This window comes from Columba livia, chromosome 11, assembly GCF_036013475.1.
Source record: "Columba livia isolate bColLiv1 breed racing homer chromosome 11, bColLiv1.pat.W.v2, whole genome shotgun sequence".
In the NCBI taxonomy this organism is placed as follows: Eukaryota; Metazoa; Chordata; class Aves; order Columbiformes; family Columbidae; genus Columba; species Columba livia.
Window position 1 is genome coordinate 920259 of NC_088612.1, and position 19230 is coordinate 939488.

Genomic DNA, 19230 nt, shown 5'->3' on the forward strand with positions numbered 1-19230 from the left:
TAAACAGATGTGGTAATTTCTGAAAGCTGTTTAACCTTTACAATATTCCTTTTTTCAGTCTATTGGAAATGCCAAAACTACAAGGAATGACAACAGCAGTCGCTTTGGGAAGTACATTGAAATTGGTTTTGATAAGAGATACCGAATCATTGGTGCTAACATGAGAACGTACCTCTTGGAAAAGTCGCGAGTGGTGTTCCAGGTAACGCTCATGCAATCTTATTATTCTGTCTTTGTGTGACTCTGCTAAAAAAAAGCTGTAAAATGTGTTTTTAAAAGGCTGTTTATTTAAACTTGCAATACCCTCCTTGCGCTACCAGATGTGAGCTCGTGCTCTCTGTAGTAGTAAAGGGCTTCAGAACCTCGCAGAAGCCGCTGCCGCTCAAGACGAGCTCTGCGATGTGTTTGTAAAGCTGCCACCGTAGCTCGTTTTCAGTCTCCTGTTAAAACCCGCTGCTGTCGCAATAATTGTGAGTGAGTTTTAATTGCCATTATTTAGGCAATGAGAATATGTAATTTAATCTCTCTTGAACCCTCCTCATTTTGGTATTTCATGCTTGAACTGATCCGCAGGCTTTTTGTTTCCTGCCTTATAGTCTGGAGCTCAGTGACAACGGACTTATCCTTGACTGGCTGCCCAAAGGTTTAAACCAAATGATTGCAGTTTGCATTGTGTAGGGGTGTTATGTGGAGTACTGTTGTATATTTTAAAGATAAGAGAGACTTATTGCACATGGTTTAGCTAGAGAGCATTTTTGTTTTGTTTTATTTCGAAGTTATAAAATTTGGAGCGCTTAAGTTTGGAATTATGGTGTTGGTCAAGAGTCAGAACCTTCTGAGCTGTGTTTGTCCTTCGTTCCAAAATCCCACCTTTGCCTTGAGAAGGAAGACGCTCCCTCCCTTCAGCAGCTTACTAGAAATGCCGAGGCGAATGGGACCAGTTATTTTTGGAAAACGAAAAGCTTTTAAGCATGATCATTTCACCCACCCACAGAGTGCTGATCTATATTTAGTAGTAATCCGCAGTTCTGAAAAGTGAAATCCTGCGTTTTTTTGAAATGAAAATGTCTGCATGCTTCTTGGTGTTGAAAAGGGGTTGAATTAATCAGGAAGGAAGTGATAGATGCTGATTTATCTTTCCTTTTTCCACGTGGCTTCTATACTCTTAATGTGGTACTTGACAAAGCACTAAACATAGCAGATCTTTTCTACTCATGGATGTTTCTGGAACGTGTTAAGTTGCAAAAAATAATAAATTCCTTTCTTTTTAAAGGCAGAAGAGGAGAGGAATTACCACATCTTTTACCAGCTCTGTGCCTCTGCAGCATTGCCCGAGTTCCAAACGCTACGATTAGGTATGAAATTCACATTCCTTGTGTGGTGCAAGTGTAGGTACAAAGCAGCATCTCCCAGCCGTTGGAGCCGTAGAACCGAAAGAACAATTGCTGGCTTTGAAATTCTGAACTTTTAACCTTCAGATACTAAAATATATTGAAAATAACTAAAATGGCAATTTCAAACTTTGTGGTTTTTAGCTAAAACGAAAGTCAGAGATTTGTGTATTCAGCACGCTGTGATACAGTGCGGTTGTCATCACTGGGACTGAATATGTCCTGGATCCCAGAGCAGCCCGGGAATCACCTCCTAATTCATAAAGCTCAGTATAAATTTCAGTGCTTCTTGTCTATTTTTAAAAGATAGCTATCTTCCCACGCAGTGGGCAAACTGCACAGCCCACCAGTGCTGATTTCAGAAATATCAGCCTGATTTTAAAGAGTTCCTCTGCTGTTCTGCACCATGCTGGCACATTTAGGATTCACATCTGCTGACACAGGAAAGAAAGAGACTGATGCCATTATAACTGGCGCAGCCATGTAGCAGACTCCTCTTTCAGCGTTCCCGAGACCGTAGCAGACGAGAAGAAGAGGCGACTGTCCCTGCAGCTGGAGGCGGCGGTGGGGCCGAGGAGCGTGCCCAGCGCCCGGCTTGCTGCGGCTCGGGCAGCCCAGCGCTGGCCCAGGCTGCTGCGGAGCTCTCGGCTTCTCCAGCACGACCCCTCAGCCAGAACGGATCCCCGAGGGTCATCAGGCTGAACTAAACCACAAATTAGAAACAAGAAAACAACAGGCAAAATACGAGTTTTTAAAATATCCCGATGCAATAAGAACATAATAAGACCTGCCATGTGATTCCAAAGTGCTGCTGCTGTCAGCTCTGCACCTGCCCTTTGGGTGGCTGGCTCGGGCTTGGACAATAATTGTTCCACAGGTGTGGAAGCTTGAACCAGAGAATACACTTGAGGGCCTATTGGAGGAACCAGGTAGCTTAAGAATACTTATTTACTCTGTTAAATCCTGAAAAAATTCTCCAGAATAAGGAGGACCCTATGAGCCAGGAGGCAAAAATACACTGGCACGTTTCAAACCATGGGTTCTGCCAAGGGCGACTTAATCATTGCACAGCTTTACAGATGTGCTGCGGATTTCTGCGTCGCTGTGTGTAAATGATTTGGGTTTTCTCTCTTACAGGGAATGCAAATTACTTTCACTACACGAAGCAAGGTGGGAGCCCGGTGATCGATGGTGTTGACGATGCTAAGGAAATGGCGAACACCCGGCAGGCCTGCACTTTGCTAGGTAATTATAAAACACAGTCATGTCTCAAATCTGATATACTAGCAAGTGTTTCCTGCATTGTTCCTGTGTATTTTCTTCGTACTCTGTCGTGTTTAAAAGCAGGGGAGTTTGATAACCTTTGGAACTGAGATACTTCTGTTGCATTAAGAAGGTATTTAAATTGCAGTGGAATCGCATCCCTGGTGTAGGAGAGGGATGCGTTGTATGAACGTAAATAATAGATTCCCATGGGGCAGCATTTACAGTGTTGGAGGTCACTCACAAAGCACTTTGCAACAGCAAATTAAACAATTAATGGACTTTTTTTGCATCTGATTGTAGAATGTTTTTAGTAGAAGTGGAGCCAAGCAGTGCTGTCAAATACCGGAATCTCCGAAGAAAACACACAGCAGTCACCATTTTTCTCAACACAGTTTTTCATCAGCTGCAGCTCGTGCTTCTTTATGTCTCCCTCCATTCAAAATGTTTTGTTCATCATTTCAGGGATTAGTGATTCCTACCAGATGGGAATTTTCCGAATCCTCGCCGGCATCCTTCACTTGGGCAACGTGGAGTTTGCGTCTCGGGACTCCGACAGCTGCGCTGTGCCCGTGAGTAGCGGGTGGGCTCAAGTCATGGTTTCTGCTCTGCCCATCCTGCCTCCCGCTTGTTTGCAGGGCTCTCTTCTGAAAAAGAGTCACAAGACAACAGCACAAGCAATGTGTTTATTTGTCATATGGTAAAATTCTCACGGTGCTTTTTGCAGATGGATTCATTTTTCTCAGTTGAGAGGCTTTAGACAGTACTCTCCGTATTATAACAGTGGCTGCCTTAACTTTGTTTCAAAACTCTAATTGATCTGTCCTATAAAAGTCTGCCAGACAGGCTGGCTTTGAAGTCCTGAGCAGGTGTCTAGATCTTTACATTCCTACATTAATACATTCCCTACCCATAGTAAATGCTTTGCAGGATGTGGGGTTTTTTTTAATGTTAAATGCCAAAATGGTCTAAATAATTGCAAAGCAAATGCTTCACGAAGTCCTCTGGGGTGTCTAGACATGAGCACAGGGTATACAGATGTGATTTGTGTGACTCATCTAAGTGTCGTGGTTTTATCAGTCGTTTTTACCTCTGTGGAGGTCAGTGGTGAGGACTGCATGGTCTGCTCTGAAAAAGCCCTCATTCCGTGGGGCCCAGGGCTCCCTGCTGGAGTCCATAGTCTGGACGTGAGAAACAAAAGAGATCCAGCTAGCAAGTCTTCTCATCCTTGGATTCCCAAGTGGGCAGTTTCTCCTTCTGCCTTTCCTGGCATGTCTTCTGCTGGCCTACACAGCCTTCATCTTTGTCTTTTCAAGTAGTAGCAACAGTTGCAGGGTTTTCTCATTTTACTGTCAGTTGCTTTCTGAAGAATCTGCAGGAGCAGTTTCTGGAGCTGGGGCAACAGGTCCCTCGTTGGGCCGCGGCTGATCGGCGTGCCAGACCTGCTGCTGTCTGTCCGCGGATCTCCTGGGCAGCCGCTGTGGAGCCGCAGCAGTCGTCTGGCTTTGTGGTGTGTCCTAAAAAGGTTTTTGCTACAACGTTGAATCATCACAGATAGAAAGCTGATGAGCCCCAGGACATGATGAGCTAGCCTGTGTGGTAATGGGTATCTCAAAGACAGGAATCCCGCCCAACGAGCCAGTATGAACCTGCAGGTTCCTGTGGAGTCTGATCCCAATGTGGTGAATACCTAGCAGAGGGAGGTGAATGTCTGCTCAGTGGCATCGGCTACCTGAGTGGTGCTGTTCTCTGACAACAGCCGTGTCACCGCAGAGCTCTGTCGCCACGGAGCCTGGTGTGCAGGGTGCACTGGTGTGCAGGGTGCACTGGTGTGCCGGGAGCACTGGTGTGCCGGGAGCACTGGTGTGCCGGGAGCACTGGTGTGCAGGGTGCACTGGTGTGCAGGGTGCACTGGTGTGCCGGGAGCACTGGTGTGCTGGGAGCACTGGTGTGCCGGGAGCACTGGTGTGCCGGGAGCACTGGTGTGCAGGGTGCACTGGTGTGCCGGGAGCACTGGTGTGCCGGGAGCACTGGTGTGCAGGGTGCACTGGTGTGCCGGGAGCACTGGTGTGCAGGGTGCACTGGTGTGCAGGGTGCACTGGTGTGCCGGGAGCACTGGTGTGCAGGGTGCACTGGTGTGCAGGGTGCACTGGTGTGCCAGGAGCACTGGTGTGCAGGGTGCACTGGTGTGCCGGGAGCACTGGTGTGCCAGGAGCACTGGTGTGCAGGGTGCACTGGTGTGCAGGGTGCACTGGTGTGCAGGGTGCACTGGTGTGCCGGGAGCACTGGTGTGCCGGGAGCATGGTGTGCTGATGCAGCCGTGGTGCTCCGGGGAGCTCAGTGAAGGGCTGTGCATGGTGCTGTGTGAACGAACTGGTTTGCTTAATGCCAGCTTGAGCAACCCTAATGCAACACTCCTTTGTGCAGTGTTCATTATTATTACTTCATTGTTGTCTTCTGAACCAGTCAAACTGTTATGGCTAAACTGAGAAGATGTGCTCAGTTAACTGGATTTTGGAGGTGTGGCAGCACTGCCGTGGGACCTGTATGCTGGAAGGAGCCCCAGAGAGGTCAGAGGGATGTGGAAACAGAAAGATAAAGCTGATGTACCTGAAGCTACTGGACATGTAGTAACGGTCCCCTGTAACGTGTCCTTGTCACAACACTGCTTGTCACATGCCACTGAGCCACTGGGTGCAAAGTGAGCGTGATGAGGATGTGGTGTTGAGGAGTTCCATAGGAGAGACCTGTCTGTCCTTGATTTCTAGCCATCAGTTTGCTTGTTAGTCATGAGGTGTAGTATCTTCACTCATTGAGTGGTAAACCCACTGCACTGATTTTTATGCATAAATCTTATATACCCATCTCTGTGCAAGCCTTGCGTGTTGATTTTACCCAGTTAAACAGAGGTCATTTTTTTCACTCTTACAGTCCAATTTGAAAGTTAGCATCATTTGTGTGCACCAATCTCTTGAAGTTTGTCTCCAGAATTCACTGCACAAATACTGTGTTAAATACTGAGCCCAGAGCACTGAAGCCCTTCCACACGGCTTCCTCTCCGTTCTTGGCTTGGGCTGCGACGCCCCGTTGCCCGTCACTCGTGCCGTGGGTGTACGTGAACAGGTGAGAGCACCGCTCAGGAGCCGGAGCCCATTCTGTCCCCAGCTCACAGCTGATGTCCTGTCCTCTGTGTTTCTCTGGCTTCTTCTCTCAAAACCGAGACAGTTAGTTGTAAGAATTCAAAATACAAGGTCCATCCTGCAAAGCTAGGTGATGCATTTTTGTGAAGGTTACAGGTTCCCTGTGTGGGGCTTTTTGGTGAACACAAGTATAGTAAAATGCCTTTGGGAAAACTGTGATTCACTAATTGGCTTCAGCGATGTGAATGTGGTAAGTGGGTGGGGAACTTGTTATGTTTTGAAGGAGGAAGAGCTGAGGAAGCTGCTGTTGGTGCTTGTTGCTGGATCACGGCAGGCGGGTGGTTCCTCTCGTTGCACAACTGCATGTGTGCTCTTGGTAGTTTCAGGATCTAACGAGGTTGTTTTTATTAGCCCAAGCATGAACCCCTCACCATCTTCTGCGACCTCATGGGTGTGGAGTACGAAGAGATGGCCCACTGGCTGTGCCATAGGAAGCTCGCAACCGCCACCGAAACCTACATCAAGCCAATTTCTAAACTTCATGCCATCAATGCCAGAGATGCACTTGCCAAACATATCTATGCTAATCTCTTTAACTGGATTGTAGATCATGTGAACAAAGCCCTTCATGCTACTGTAAAACAGCATTCTTTCATTGGAGTGTTGGACATTTATGGGTGAGTCTTTTTGCCTGAGATACGGCACCTCTTATGTAATTATCTTACTGCAAAGCACCTTTGTCTTTATCACGCAGGGCTGTGTGGATTACGCAAAACAAAACACCCTTAGCAGCTGCTTATTCCAGCTGAAGGAAGTAGGCGTTTAGTTTTGACACGCTATCTAAGGTCTTTGTCTTCAACTTTCAAGTTTGACATTCATAGTGGGATTTCAGACTTTTGCTGTTGGTAGTTCCATTGTGTATTGCACTGGGGAAAGTGACAGGCAAACTGTCATCTCGTGGTTCCTTCAGGGAGGCGCTTTTAGAGAAGGCAAAGATAACTGACGTGCTCTCCAGGAATACCAGTCCCTTCCCATCCTCCTCGTCCCTGCCTAAAGAGCGAACATCTCTGAATTACCCTTGTGCTGCAACTTGCTATTTCTCTGTGTGCTCCACTGCTTGATTGTGGTTGTTTGCGCCTGGAATGATGCAATGAATTTGACTGGTGGGAGGGAATTTAAAATTATGGGGTCATTTAATCTGTTGTTTTAACTGCACTAGTAATTTTGACTGTCTGCATATTTTAGATTTGAGACATTCGAAATCAACAGTTTTGAACAGTTTTGTATCAACTATGCCAATGAAAAACTGCAGCAGCAGTTCAACATGGTAAGTAGGAAATGACTGGCATTTCCTCTTCCCTTTCCACTCAGCCAAGTCCGTTCTGCTAATTGGGTCCCCAGTGGTTATAATGAATTCCTTCAGTCTATTAAACAGCTGTCCTGGCTGTGGGCCTTGGGCAATGGGGAAAGATCGGCTATCTCCTAGAAATAGATTTTATGACTAAGTGCTGCTCTGGGATTATTTGCAATTCCGATCACAGTAACGATTATAAGACAGAAGCGGCACTTGGCCGTTAGGGCCCTGAGATGGCCTGTCAGTGAGACACTGTGCGGCTGCGGCTGGCGCTGGCGGTGTCTCCGTAGCCCCGCGGGCAGCGGGGAGCAGGGCTTTGCTGCGGGAAGGCTGCCGCCCACCCTTCCTCTCCCAGCGCAGCTGCCATCATGCTCTGGATTGTCAGCCACATGCTCGGGTTGCTGACTGACGTGTGGCAGGAGATGCCTCTTCCTCCTCCTCCAGAAAGATCACGATTCTCTCTCTTTCCCCAGCCGTAGTGACGTTTGCAATTACATATCTTACCTGCATAATGATGAGGCAGGTTATTTATGGCAGGTCTGTTGCTAGGCTGTGCTGCAGCACGAGAGCAGCTCGGAGCTCTCTCAACGAGCGTTGCCTCCATGGCGGCGTGTGCTTGCAGGCCCGGATCCCCCGCGCCGATGTTCGGGGGTACCTGTGGGGCAGTCGGCCGGGGCTGAGGTGGAGGCAACCAGCCCTGGCACGTCCCTTCCGTGCCATAGTGCCCTACCATGTCCCTTCTGTGCCGTAGTGCCACAGCATGTCCCTTCCGTGCCATAGTGCCCTACCATGTCCCTTCTGTGCCGTAGTGCTACAGCACGTCCCTTCCTGCCGTAGTGCCACAGCACATCCCTTCCGTGCCATAGTGCCACAGCACGTCCCTTCCTGCCGTAGTGCCACATCACGTCCCTTCTGTGCCGTAGTGCCACAGCATGTCCCTTCTGTGCCGTAGTGCCACAGCACGTCCCTTCTGTGCCATAGTGCCACAGCTGGCTTCGGCTCCCTCAGCGAGATGTCGTAACTGCTAGCGCAAGGCATCTCAGAGTTTTCTCGGCTCTGCAGCAAGAATCCAGTCACTGGAAGCACTGTAAGGGTTCACTTCTTTGGTAAAGGTCACCGTCACTGTGCTGCCTTCCCTCTCACAGGAAGGATGGGGTGACGGGGATTTTGTGTTGGTGCCCCACCAAGCTGCCGAACCCAGCGCCGGTGGACATGGACCCTCTGGGCTGCCATGCAGGTGCATGGGGTGGAAGCTGTTTTAATTCCAGCGCGGTGTCTGTGGTGGCAGCCCAGGCAGCCCGCGCCGGCCGACGGCGGGACTCGGGGACTGACCTCCCGCCATTTGCCTCTCCACAGCCTGCCCGGCCTCCCGGCCACCCTTCCTCTGCCCGGCACCCCCGCCCCTCAGGAAAATTAAGTCTGAAGACGTTTTTCACAAAGTAATTGCTAATTCCTTTACAATGGGTTTAGGTTTTCTTTCAGGACTTAGGTTGGCTATGACTCGCCAGTAAAATGCCACCATTGGCTTTCCTGTCAGGAATGAAGTTGGCGTGTAAGGCGGCTGTGAAACGGCGGGGTGGGAATGGCTCCCGCGGGGGCCGTTACGGAGCGCCGCTTTGGAACGGATGGCGTTAGGCTAATGAAGTAAACGGGATAAACCGCTTTGTCGGGGCGGTTCTCTGCTGGCTGACGTGCCAGAGAGCTGCGAGCTGGTCCTGGGCTCGGCACAGCCGAGGCCGGCGCCATGGACGCGGGTGCTGTGGCGGCCCCGGCCCTGCCCACAGCCTCGCTGGTCAAATCCGAGAGAAAACGTCATTAAAAATAACCGCAGTCAGCAGTCTTTTTGTTTTTAAAAAGAGTGCTCATGCTATTAAGTTTGCCTGTTTAATATCTTATGATGTTTTTTCCTGAAGTTTTAATTCATCTCCTATGCACATTTCATTAATGCTCTGCGGGTTTTTTGTGATAATATTTTTGAATAAATATACAACTGCATCATTATTGATCTTTGTGCTTGGTGGATCTTCCACGAAATTTTGCTTAAAGGATTTCTTGTGCTAATATTCCCAGAGTCGTTCTCGCAGGTTTTTGCTGAAGAGTAAATTTTAATGCAATGCGTCATCGTAGAAAAATATCAGCAGCCATATAAGAGAACGTGGAGCTCTGTTCTTCCAGAAAGAAACACAGAAGTATTTATAGTGAAATTTTACTCGGAATAGAGCAGTACTCATAACTCAAAATCAGAAATATATAGCACATCCCACTTTATAAGTTGCTGTTCCCGCACTTGTGGCTTTTTCTGGGTTTTGTGGTCGTTTTTATGGTAAGAGAAAAGAGCTTATAGTAATTGTGGGACAATATAGTAAAAAGATATGAAAAGTAGACCTTATTTGCAGAGAATATGGATGAGTGCTTTGATTTAGTCTGTTGCTTTTAGGCCAGCAAAAAAGGTTAATTTATTTTTCATACACTTCCTTGTTAAAGGGTTTATTCAGTTGAACTAGTGTACCACTTGACAGCCTGGATTACGGTGCCAAGATGACTTCAAGTGAGAGTGTGATGTATTTATTCTGCGTTTTATTTCACAGAAAACTGTTTTATTTTTGCCCTGTAGCATGTCTTTAAGCTGGAACAAGAAGAATATATGAAGGAACAAATACCGTGGACCTTGATTGATTTCTATGACAATCAGCCATGCATCAACCTCATTGAGGCCAAAATGGGAGTTCTGGATCTGCTGGATGAGGAGTGCAAGGTGTGTGCTCAAGGGCTTTCGTAGAGAGAGGTCGTCACCTGTCCTGCGTCCGGGGCCTCACAGGGAAGAGTGGCGGGCATCCAGCCAGCACTCAGACACTGCTGTTTGGAAGGATTTGGAGAACGTGCAAACAAAATTGGGATTACAGGAGGAGAAGAAATGGGTTTAGTCATGCTTTTTCCCCCCTTGTCTCCATCAAGTGTCTGTATCTGTTTCTGGGTCTCTGACCAACCTTTGTTTTGACTCGGGCAACTTTCTCAAACATAGCAAGTCTTTGGTCCTGTCACATTTCTCCAAGTTGCCTGGTGCTTGGTGTCTCGCCTTTTGTCTTTCATCTTAGTTAAGTTTGTGCCAGGCTGTGTGCAGGGGATGTTGCCGTGCGATGTCCGCTTCAGTGGAAACCCAGCCTGGGGTTCTTGTGTATCACGAACAATCTCTGCGGGTGGCATACGAGTTCTGACCTGCTCTGTTGCTGCTGGGTCAGGTAGCGTTCCTCTTGGATCCCACCGTCAGGTGTGTGACACTGGCAGCGTTTTTAGTGTCATATGTGTCACACCTGCTGGGCTGCACCCCCGAGTGTTAGAAAGGCAAGTGTGCAGCTGGCTGCTGGCTTCCCTGCTTATGGCAGTGCTGGAAGTCTGAGGCGTTGGAGTTTGAAAGTGAACCACAAAGTGTTGTCCCCCCTTTTCTTAGTTTCTTTTGCTACGGAAGAGTTTTCAAGGACATTTTAAATGACTGTGCATTCTCTTCCATAGATGCCAAAAGGCTCGGATGACACTTGGGCCCAAAAACTGTACAATACTCACTTGAATAAATGTGCCCTCTTTGAAAAGCCACGTTTATCCAATAAAGCTTTTATCATCAAGCACTTTGCTGACAAGGTAAGGACCTTTTTCTGCAGTGCCTCTTTCCACGACTGCTGTTCCTGGGCAGGAGGGGATGCGGGAGGGCGGCTGTTGCAGGCAGCGACTGGCAGCAGCGTTCTGCTCTCCTCGGCTTCCTGCGGAACGTGTGCCTGCCTGTGCAGCCACGTCGACGTGGCAGCTGTGCAGAACCAGGAACGCAAACAAGAGCTTCTGACTCCTGTCACATGCTGCAACCACCGACCGTCCTTTTCCCAAACATGGCAGCTTAGCGTATTTTCAATTCACAGCGTAATTGCGTCAATTCCAGTTTTTCTATGGAAATATACAAGATAGAAAATCGTATATCTCACTGTAGTTTTAGCTAGAGAGCAACAACAAAATGTGTTGGGTTTGCTGCCATCTTAATGTGCAAAAGGAGAGAGGTTCCCACACCCTTCTTATCGCTGGGGCAGGATGTGCCTGCTCCCCCCCGCTCTGCTGCTCTTTCTGGGAAGCTGGTCAAGGGGAAGCTCAGTGGAGTGCATGCATTGTTCAGCTCCCGCAACGCAGCATCAGACTGAGCAACTCCTCAGGTTAAAATCAAATGCTAAAAAATTCTATTTAAGGTATTGTCCCGCTAAACAAGGAAGCTGCCTCAGAATGTTGTTGGCTTTGTCCAAAACAGTTTGGAGAAGCTCTGGGATTCTTATCCGCATGTGCTGACGGGGGGTTGGAAGCATTTGTTTGCCTCCATTTGATTCCTCCCTGCTTCTTGCATTTATGCATAGGAAAGGAGTCCTGTTCTTGTTGCATTTATTGTTAATAAAAGCAGCAAGAACAGCTCTGTAACAGTTGAAATTCATGAGTTCTGCTCTGTTTGGTGCATGGGAGAACAAGACGGATTTAATGAATATTTCCTATACCGTTCATTAGGCTGAACTTTCACATTTGCAAACCAGGCTTTCCCTTGCCACCTGAGCAGCGAGGGCAGCTGGAAGCAGCTCCCGGCCGCTCCTGCGAGCTGCGGGCTCTGGTGCGTGTCTGTGCGGAGCGTTCGGTGCTCTCCCGTGTGCTTGCGGGAACGCACACAGACATCTTGAAGAACAACTGAAGCTGTCGGGTTGGTAACCTCTGCGCCTGGTGCTTTTTGCGGGAGAAGTCAGAGATTCTGCCGCCCTCTCGTGGCATCGTCTCCCGCGGTCAGAGCATCGGTGCTGCCCCAGCGGGGGGAAGGTCCTCTGCCTTCTGCACCCCTGGGCATTGCCGGCAATGTTCTGCAGCTCGGGTGTGGTGGTGTCGTGGCAGCGCGGCCACCTGGCGGTACTGACAGAGCTGCTGCCTGCTCCGAAACAACAAAATCGCTATAAAGGTCCGCTCTTGTATTTTACAGTCTGCACTTCTGCTGATAGGAGGTTGAAGAGTGAGCATGCTTACATAATTTAATATCGAATTCTAAGCTATAAACTTTTGAGAGTAGTTTTGTGGTTTTCTTCAGCCTTGAATTAGGACAGTGGTATAAATACGAGGTTTTTATCTGATGCTCTGGCTGTTCTTTGCTCCAGGAGACACTGTGGCCCTGTGAGAAAGGATTGTTGTGTGTTGTCACAACATTCAGACTTTCCATTGCTTCTGATAAAATAGTCTTTCTGAGTACAAATCAGGCATTTTCATAAAAAGCTGCAGGCAGATCTACTTCTTGCCTCTTGGCCGATGAGATGAGATGAGGTATTTTGTTCTCAGTTGCATCGGGATTTCATGCAGTTTTGCAGCCCTGATAACTCCGGTGAAGGAGACGCTCAGCACGTTTTGATTCTTCACCTTTACGGAAACCGCTCAATCCTGCGGACTTACACAAGCATCCCTCAGCACTGAAACGCATCTGGTGTCACGCAATACCAGTGCTCATGTCTAGATATTTTAATATTTTACATTTTACTGAAAAGCACTCTCTTTAAGGAAAATCTATACTTGCCAAAGATGCACTTGGGAGCTGATCTTTTCAGCATCCACAAGAATGATCTGTTTTAAATGTGAATGTTACAGCTGGTGAATTCTATTTAAAACATTCTTATTAAATGCTTTTAATACTAACTTTTTTTTGTAAAATGATGGTTTTCAGGTGGAATATCAATGCGAAGGCTTTTTGGAAAAGAATAAAGACACAGTTTATGAAGAACAAATTAAGGTCCTAAAATCGAGTAAGGTTAGTATAAGGATTTTTCTTGTTTCTTGTGGATCCTCACATTAAGAGTCACAGAAAATTTCTCAGAAACCTGGAAAATATTTCTCCCTTAGCATAAGATCAACTGAAATTGAACCCAGTTTGCATTTTACTTGCCTGTCGGTATGAAATGAGAAGGTCCTTGAGCCTAATGTTGCTCCGTGGAAGATCGGTCTGTATTTAGCCGCTGATTTCACTGTTTGTTGTGTTGTGTTTGGTTGTTGCTGTTGTTTGGTGGTTTGGTGGGGGGTTTGTGTTTGTTTGGGTTCTCTTCGTTTTGTTCTGTGTTACTTTTTACAAAACGTTGCTATATTTTCTGTCAAGGCATCAAGAACTTCAAATATGCTAGAGTAGTATAAAAAGGCTTAACAGGTCAGGCCTTAATTTTGCGATCTGGAAACAGAAGCTCCTTGTTTATGGCCCTGATGAACAGAAAGTTTCTGGAGGAAAGACAAGTTCTGCTCCTGGAGCAAAATGAGAGCGGAATGAAATGTATAGACCCTAAGGACACGAACCAGAATTTATGGAGTCTTGCCATTTATTGATATCTATGAAAGAAAGATAACATCTGAATCAAAAAACGCTGTGTGAAGGAATGTTACAGAACAGGCCTTCGGTGCCATCGTCTGCTTTTTTAATGGCAAAAATGCTGGTTGTGCCCTTCTGAAGTGTAAAGGCCATTACCTTGACGTTATGCTGCGATGGCTGTTGGGAATGTGCTGGCTCTCATGCCCCAGGAAGCAAGTCCAGCCTATTTAAAATTATTATTCTATCAGGAAAAACAACATTTTTCTCTTCTGTTTCCATTCTGAGCAGATATATGTAGCTAAATTATTCAAACGTGGTATAAAGAAGACCCAGAGCAGCGTTTCTGCCGAGGGAAGCGCTGCGGTGGGCTGAGTGCGGCACTGCTGTGCGGGGGCGGTTCAGTCTATACACTAAGAAACAACACGGTTTTCCCCAGTGCTCAATTTTACCAAAACCGGTGTTAAAAAGAAATTCAACCATGAAGAAAACAGATTTTCAAAAGAAGAAGGGTTCATTTTTATTTTTCATTAGTAATTGTAGCGGGATTGCGTTTCTGATTCATTTTTTGTTGTTGTCCCTGTTTTCTGGGCTTGCTGTGTACGTTCAACAGAAGGTAATTCTGAACTGAATGCATCATCTGCCATCCTGCCATGCACAGGCTCTCACACGCAGCTCCAGTGCCGCTTTGCTCCCCACACTGCATGACTCACGCTTCCCTTGGCAGGCCCTGCAGTGTTTAGCTGTGTATTTTGGCATTCTCCATGAATCCACCCACAGGACCTCTTTGAACTACTTCACTTTCCATGCATGTGTCATGAAAGCAGTGCAGCAGTCCTTCAGCTTTTATGCTTGCTACTGGCATGTTGTTAAAACCTTCTGTCATGGCTCTGTTCTGAAGGAAATGGTCTGTGAGATTGTTAGCAGCATGTCTGTTAAGTCATCGGGAGAAATTACAGGAAAAAGCGCTTGCTTGCTTGTTTTCTACTATGTGAATTATCTGCCCTTTGATCAGTGTGTTCCCTCTCTTCGAACACTCCTAGTGTTCTGTGAAACAAAGAGAATTCATCAAATACTAAAAACCAAAACCAAAGGAGAACGTGAATTCCCCCCATATGGATGATGCTCTCTGGTTGCTGATCCTGCTGCCGAAGGCCACACATTGCTCCTTTCTTCTGCCAGCACTAACTGCGGCGGTGTCCGTGAAAACGGTGCCTTTGAAATGCACTTGCCCACTTTCACGGGGTTGGAAAAAGGGAATGAGACCTGTGTACCGATAGCTTAGGAGATCTTGTCCATCTGCAGTCCAGACACGGGGAAGCCCCTTTGCCCCCAGCCTGGTGTGTGAGAGCATCAGGAGCTTCAGACAAAGCATGTTGCATTCAAATAAGTTTCTGTGTGGGATGAAGGTGGCTGTGTAGCTCTGGTGTAGCTCTGGTGCCCGCGCACACTGATGTGCTCCATCTGCCTGCGGGCAGCCGGGGGAGGTAGTGGTGGAGTCAGCAGGAGACGGGCTGAATCACCCTGGAAATGCAATTCTGAGGTGATCTCAGGTGATCGTGGTCCTGATCTGGCAGTCGGGTTGAGGCTAAGCCATGATACTCCTTTTGCAGTTCAGGACTTCAGGATAGCTTTGTAGCATTCGTAGTTGTTATATGATGCTGGGGTGCTGCACTAGATGTTATTGAGGAATGTTTGGTGCTTTCTGCGGGCCCATCCAGCACAACCACAGAGCACAGGCACCCTTTTGTTGCGCAGCATGTTTCGTTGGATGTTGTGCATGCTCACCAAGTTTTATAAGGCAAAACCTATTTTTTTACTTTTTTAGGTTGTTCTTAGCCCAAGCACTTTCTAATACTGAAAACCCAATGCTCCTGTCTCTTTGGAGAAAATGCACAAATGCTAGATAAAAGATCATTCACTGACAGGTAGAGAAGCTCAGATTTTCTTCCTCTTACGATGCTTCTGAAGTGCCATAGATGTCAGTAGAAAGGCCTGGTGGTGTTATTTTTAGCTATGTTACCTCAAAGCAGGTATTATGTATGGGGATATTTTGGAGTCATTAGAGACAGGGAACCTGAGCGATATTGGAAAGATGTTTCAGGTTTTCCCTTCGCTTCCACTGACTTGAGGGAAGTTCTTAAGTCGGATAAATTTGGCCAGTTAGTTGTTGGTTCCTTTTTGAAGTTGATTATTTCAATTTTGAGTGTGTTGTGTTTTAGGGCAGCAGGCGGCCGAACACCACACACGCTGGCTCACCCCCCTGCCTCGGGGGCATGGGGAGAGGATCTGGAAGTACAAAGTAAACCTCGTGGGCTGAGACAAAGACAGTTTAATAGGAGAGACATGGAAATCATAGTAATCATCATAAATAAAACAAGCGATGCACAATGCAGTTGCTCACTAGCTGGTGATCGATGCTCAGCCTGGTCCCAAGCAGCAGTTCCCCTGGCCAGCTTCCCCCAGAATATATACTGAGCATGGTGTCCTATGGTATGGAATATCCCTTTGGATCAGCTGTCCTGGCCGTGCCCCCTCCCAGCTTCTTGTGCACCTGGCACAGCCTGAGAGGCTGAAAAGTCCTCGAGTACTTAGCAACAACTAAAACATCAGTGTGTTATCAGCATTATTCTCATTCTGAATACAGAGCACAGCACTGTACCAGCTACCAGGGAGAAAACTAACTCTATCCCAGCCAAAACCAGGACAGAGCGATAAAGCAGCAATATTCTTTGTGGCCTGCCGGGTTGTTGAGTGTCCTAGATATTTCTCACCACAAAGGAGTCTGATGCACCACTGGAATGAGAGGACCCTGTTGCTTCCTTCTTAGATCAAAGCAGCCATATATAATTTCAGTTGGTACTTACGAAACTGCTGTGAGCTTCTAACAGTTTCACGTGGAAGCTGTTGCTCGCTCTATGAAAACTCAAACCACAATTTTATCTCCAGAAGGACACTCACTGATCAAATCCGCAAGGTTTGTAGTATTAAATCGTGGCCCACTCACTATCCTACTAGTTTGAATTTTTTTTTGCATTTGTCCCCATGTGGAGCTCAAACAAACAAAACAAACATGCTTACAAAAATGGAGCCTGGATTCTAACTCGTGAACACAAACGGGTGCAATCACTTGCTGGATTCTTATCCTCTGTATCTTTTCCGCTGTTGTACCAGTTTAAGCTGCTCCCGGAGTTATTCCAGGATGAGGAGAAGGTGCTCAGCCCCACATCAGCAGCCCCGTCAGGGCGCGTGCCTTTGTCTCGGACGGCTGTGAAACCAGCCAAGGCCAGGCCAGGTCAAGCCAGCAAGGAGCACAAGAAAACCGTGGGCCATCAGGTGAGTCTGCAGTGCGGCTCTGTTAAATCACCTCTGCCTCCTGCTGGCTCAGAGGTCTCGGGGGGGCTGGTGCTTGGCCACTCTTGTGGTTTTGAGACTTATGCCGTTGATTGTGACTTACATTTTGGAGCAAATATACCTTAATTATTAATACATTTTGGGCCACAGTTTCAGGGAGCTCAGTTCTTACTGTGCTGCCAAAACCAAAACTCAGTCAAAAGCTGAAAATAACTCAGTCTATCCCATGTTTTTGTAATTTATCACATGCTGATATAGGAGCTTTACTTCTGCAAAGCCTAACACTTAGAAATCTCGCTGTAACATAATTCACCCAAAGATGGTATCTGAAGCTAAAATCTATTGCCATAACAAAACCAAGATGGTATTTAGCACCAAAAACTTTACTACAAATAAACAAATATCCCTAGGTCCGCTTCCAGAGTTTATCTCAAGCATGACTGAGCTTGTTAAGGCTATTCCCTGATATTTTTCCCTTTTACTTTTCCAAAGTTTCGAAACTCTCTTCATCTGCTGATGGAAACCCTAAACGCTACAACTCCACACTACGTTCGCTGTATTAAGCCTAACGACTTCAAGTTTCCTTTCACGTAAGCTGGTTCATGTTTATGGTTCCGTAGGCTGTGCCTGGGAGGGAGTTACCCGAGGCCTCGGGGGATTAAGGTTCTGCTAAACCTTGCTCACTCCTGAGTGAAGCGGCGGGTCTTTCTCTTGTTATGGACTCATTGTGCATGTGTACATGTACTTAAGCAGGAGATGGTTTTAGAAGGAGAAATAGCAACAAGACTGGGGAAGGGACTTGAACACAAGCCCTCTGGGGAGAGGCTGAGGGAGCTGGGCTTGTTTAGTCTGGAGAAGAGGAGGCTTAGAGCTGAGCTCAGCACTCTCTAGAACCACCTGAAGGGCAGTTCTAGCCAGGTGGGGATTGGTCTCTTCTCCCAGGCATCAGCAATAGGACAAGGGGCCATGGGCTTCAACTCTGCCAGGGGAAATTGAGGCTGGAGATTAGAGAGCAATTCTTTGCAGAGAGAGTGGTCAGGCATTGGAATGGCTGCCCAGGGAGGTGCTGGACTCACCATCCTGGAGGTTTTGAAACTGAGATTGGACATGGCACTTAGTGCCATGATCTAGTCAATGGGCTGGAGTTGGACCAAGGGTTGGACTTGATGATCTCTGAGGTCTTTTCCAACCCAGTTGATTCTGTGATTCTGTGTGATTCCTGATGCTTGTTTTGTTTATGGTGATAGATGAGAAAAATGCCACCATTTACATTGCTAGCTGTGTTAGATGTGACTGGCAGTTTGCACTCCTTGAGTTCATTTACTGCAATTTGCTTTTCCAGGTTCCAGTGTCGTATTCCTTATCTTTTTTTCACATGTGAACTTGGAGCTTGTCTCAGAAGTCTGGTTAAAACCTGGGCACGTGGGGGCTGTGGGGCAGGCCCGTGGGGGGCAGGCCCGTGGGGGGCAGGCCAGGGCGAGCAGCTCTGCAGCTGGGGCCGTGCCCGGGCAGGCTGTCCTCTGCCATCACCCAGCTGCAGGAGCACCGGCTGGACCTGTTAACCACCCAGCGCATCGCACCCCTGCTCCCCCTCCTTGCCACTGCTGTCCTGGGTGTGCGCAGGGCCAGGGGTCCCATGTGATGCAAAACTAGCCCTGCACCCACAGGTTCTTTTTATTCCTACGCAGGTTTGATGAAAAGCGGGCAGTGCAGCAGCTGAGAGCTTGTGGTGTCCTGGAGACCATCCGAATCAGTGCAGCTGGCTTCCCCTCCAGGTGTGTTTGCTGCTCTTTAGATTGTTTCAGCTGCAGTTCCTTTTTTTAAGAGAATTATTCATTGTTGAGACTGACACTGCCTCTGTTTTTGGGACAGGTGGACGTACCAAGAGTTCTTCAGCCGTTACCGTGTTCTGATGAAGCAGAGAGATGTCCTTAGTGACCGAAAGCAGACGTGTAAAAATGTCCTGGAGAAGCTGATTCTGGTACTAGACTTAGTGCTGAGAGTATCTGGAATCTGAAGGGAGTAAAAGGTTCCCTTAAGTACTTCTACAAAGTACTGAACCAGTAAACCAGGAGTGTCAAGCTCATTTTCACGGGGGGTCACATCAGCCTCGCAGTTGCCTTCAAAGGGCTGAATGTCATTTTAGGACTGTATAGATGTAACTACTCCTACATTTGTACAGTCCTAAAATGATATTCGGCCCTTCAAAAGCAACCGCGAGGCTGATGTGGCTCCCGGTGAAAATGAGCTTGACACCCCTGCACTAAACTGTAGAATTTCCCGGTGTATCGCAGGAAAGGAAGACAGTGATTTTCAGTGTGGGCGGGTGAAGGGTGAATCTTATCTTTCTAAAGGGCAAGATGTATTAACCACACCTTAAGT

The 19230-nt window shown here is 47.4% G+C and overlaps 1 protein-coding gene across 9 annotated transcripts in view; it reads left to right on the forward strand.

Annotated features, from left to right (window-relative positions):
* MYO5A (myosin VA) overlaps positions 1–19230 on the forward strand; it is an 82729-nt gene that overhangs the window by 31962 nt on the left and 31537 nt on the right. For all 9 annotated transcript variants that reach the window (XM_065076390.1, XM_065076385.1, XM_065076386.1 and 6 more), the window contains exons 6-18: positions 59–202; positions 1274–1355; positions 2529–2636; positions 3120–3226; positions 6206–6471; positions 7040–7121; positions 9763–9903; positions 10659–10784; positions 12868–12951; positions 16669–16830; positions 17341–17438; positions 18537–18623; positions 18721–18829. In XM_065076390.1, coding sequence (XP_064932462.1) covers positions 59–202; positions 1274–1355; positions 2529–2636; positions 3120–3226; positions 6206–6471; positions 7040–7121; positions 9763–9903; positions 10659–10784; positions 12868–12951; positions 16669–16830; positions 17341–17438; positions 18537–18623; positions 18721–18829 — 1596 coding nt within the window. The remainder of the gene's footprint in view (positions 1–58; positions 203–1273; positions 1356–2528; positions 2637–3119; positions 3227–6205; positions 6472–7039; positions 7122–9762; positions 9904–10658; positions 10785–12867; positions 12952–16668; positions 16831–17340; positions 17439–18536; positions 18624–18720; positions 18830–19230) is intronic.